Genomic DNA, 2864 nt, shown 5'->3' with positions numbered 1-2864 from the left:
ATCCCTCTCCTCAGCTCAGCTCCTGCTGGGCTGCAGATGGAGAGGAGGGGTTTGTGAAGGTGGCAGCTGCTGATTCCCTCAGTCAGTGAATCTGGACTGCTTCTTTTATCAGCTTGTAATGGGTCTAATGTATGTCTGACAGCCTCACAGTGATAAGATGGGGCTGATTAACTGGCGAGGGGGGGGTTATACACCACATGTTGATACTAGGTTGTAATAAAACCAGTATGCCAACCAGAAGTTCATCATCAAACCATCTTCTGTCTCTATAGTTACAGTGTTGGAACATAGTTGTAATGGAGAGTAAATCAGATTCCATCAGTGCGTGATAGTGATGCGTATTTGATTGTGTGCACGGTGGCAGATGACTTTAAGGTGTCCACTCGCTCAGACTGGGTGCAGGTGATCAAATGAAGGAAAAAAGAAAAGCATTTAAAATTATTTCAGTGTCGTTTTATTGTACGAATATAAAGAATAAATAGCAAATTTCATTAATTTACAGGATAAAACAAGTCACCGATACACGACTGTGTATCAATGATTCCACGTTTAACTCTGAGGTTCATCTGCTTCATCCAAACATGGGAAACAGCACAAGTCCTTACGTGGCTCTACGCGCCACATCTCCATAAATACAAAATATATAACCAATATTCTCCACAAATAAAGTAGACTCTGGTTACAAATAATACTGACTTTGTACAGGGAGTTATACATAACTGCGTGGCAACCGCATATACAGAAAATACATTCCTACACTCGGTGGTGCGTGTGAGAGGGAGATCACAAAAGAAATGTCGAGCTTATAATTTATGTCGTTCAGCTGGAACAGGAGCATTTGCAGTCTGTGATGATGGGGTACTGCACCGGTATCCACGCGCACTTCAGCCCCCCCTTCCTCTGCACGCATCTCCACCTCAGTATCGTCAGGTGGGTCGAGTTCGCGGGTTTGCACACCATCCCCTCCGGCACCGAGCACGACCTCTTGCTGAGGCAGCTGCCCACGCGCACGAACCGCGGCCAGAACCTGTTCCCCAGGTCGGTCCAGGTGTAGACCACCGGGCAGAACGAGTACGCCCACAGCCACTGCTGCAGCCGCCGCTTCAGTTTCTTACTCGGCTTGTGCTTCTTGCCGAACTGTACGTCGAAATCCATCGCTCGGATCTCCTTCGGCAGCACCCCGCCGGGCTTCTGGACGTCCAAGTCGTCGAGCTCCTCGTTCCCGGTGTATTTGTCCTCCGCGGGCGGCGAAACGGACAGAAAGTGGCTGTCAAAGTCCCCCAGGACGCTCTTCAGCTCGGTCTCGTTTAGGTCCCTCTCCTTGGGGTCGAAGACGGGGTCCGGGTCCTCTTTTAGTTCCACCAGCGGCAGACTGTCGCTCGGGATGGGGCGGAGGAGGTAGTAGTGCTGACAAACCCCGCTGTCCATGAGAAGTCCGAGAGACAGCACCAGCAGATACATGGCCACGCACTGCTGAGGTTGATCCATGTCGGACGGTCCAGCCGCGAGTTCAGTGCGCACACGGAGCTGCTAAAGGGGCCACTGTCTTGTGCGCAATTACGCGTATCCAAACCTGAGTCTTGAGCGTCTTTTCAAAAATCGCCGCTTCCCATGATGAAAATCCGTGACAGAAATAAAAAAGCGGCATCAGGGGAACCGAGGTTTCGTGACGAACTTCGTGGCAAGGCTCAGATGTCTCCTCGGGCTCCGTGCGCGCGGTCTCGGCATGATGCCTCTGGTGCCTCCTGTTGCAGAAAAGCGCCGAGCGTCACCCGCGACCTCCGTTATATCCTCCGCACGGACCGTGATGTAATTCGTGTGCCTCTCTCTGAATGTGGGTTTGTTGTCTAGGAGGAGATCCCCCCACCCCCAATACCTCCTTCTTCCATCGTACTGGAGGCGGGAGGGGGGGGGGGACTGAGGGGACGGGGGTGCGGAGTGTGCAGGCAGAGGAGACGCCCCCTGTCGGTTTTCCTTAAATCAGTCTCACAGTGGGCATGACTGGTGATTTTTTTTTATTCTCTTGGGGTTTTGCTGGTGAATCCTTCCCTGCACTCTCCCAGCACCAACAACTTAGAGTCAAAGTATAGTAACCTTCCGATACTTTATTTAAGGATTTCCATTTGAATCCTCTGTAGATTAAGATGTTTAGTTGATTCAAATAAGACACGCAGTCATTAAATTATTTCTTTTAACCTGCTACAACATGCAAGTGCTGCTCAAAGCCACAGTAATGACAATAAGGTCAAAAATAATCATTCCAAACCATCCAAAACCGCTGCTAGGATCATCACCCGCACCAAATCCTCACATTACACCACTCCTCATCGATTGTCACGGGCTTCCGGTTCAACAAAGACTCCATCATAAAATGTTACTGTTCTCCTTTTTTTAAAAAAACATAACCTCCATATACCTGCTGGACCTTCTCCATCCTGTGCCCTGCGCCCCTCTTCAGCTGCTCCTCCCCACATTTGAACTCAGCTCTATGGGTGTCAGGGCCTTCATCTGCCCTGCACCACGACTCTGAAGCTCTCTGACACCTCACGCCTCCCTGCTAGACTCTATATTGGACAGTTCAAATATCAACTCACAGCACATCGGTTCAGATCAGTCTACCAAACATAACAGCTTATTCATTCCTCCCCAATCCAATTGTAATCTTTGTGTACTGGTGTTTTTGCCTCTTAACGGGAATTTATCCTTGTTCTACTTCTTATTCTCCTATCGCATATGGTGTATTGATAGGTGTTTGTATTCCCTAAACCAATTTTAATGTTTGGTTTGACTTTAATTACTATGATGATTAGTATTGCCTGCCTGAGCAAACAGAGTCTACATGAATTACAGCTCATCCAACACGC

At 49.0% G+C, this 2864-nt stretch overlaps 1 protein-coding gene across 1 annotated transcript; it reads right to left on the bottom strand.

Moving 5' to 3' along the window:
* Positions 1-438: 438 nt before the first annotated feature.
* On the bottom strand, positions 439-1833 carry LOC118123555 (noggin). Its single transcript, XM_035181023.1, has one exon. It carries the CDS (start codon positions 1486-1488, stop codon positions 820-822), a length of 669 nt encoding a protein of 222 aa, XP_035036914.1. The 5' UTR covers positions 1489-1833; the 3' UTR covers positions 439-819.
* Positions 1834-2864: the final 1031 nt, after the last annotated feature.

This window comes from Hippoglossus stenolepis, chromosome 16 (genome assembly GCF_022539355.2).
Source record: "Hippoglossus stenolepis isolate QCI-W04-F060 chromosome 16, HSTE1.2, whole genome shotgun sequence".
Classification (NCBI taxonomy): domain Eukaryota; kingdom Metazoa; phylum Chordata; class Actinopteri; order Pleuronectiformes; family Pleuronectidae; genus Hippoglossus; species Hippoglossus stenolepis.
Note: the sequence above shows the minus strand (reverse complement) of the source record. Positions and strands in the feature narration are given on the sequence as shown.

Excerpts from the sequence above, each read along its gene's own strand:
- LOC118123555 (XM_035181023.1), bottom strand. The coding sequence starts at position 1,488 with ATGGATCAACCTCAGCAGTGCGTGGCCATGTATCTGCTGGTGCTGTCT.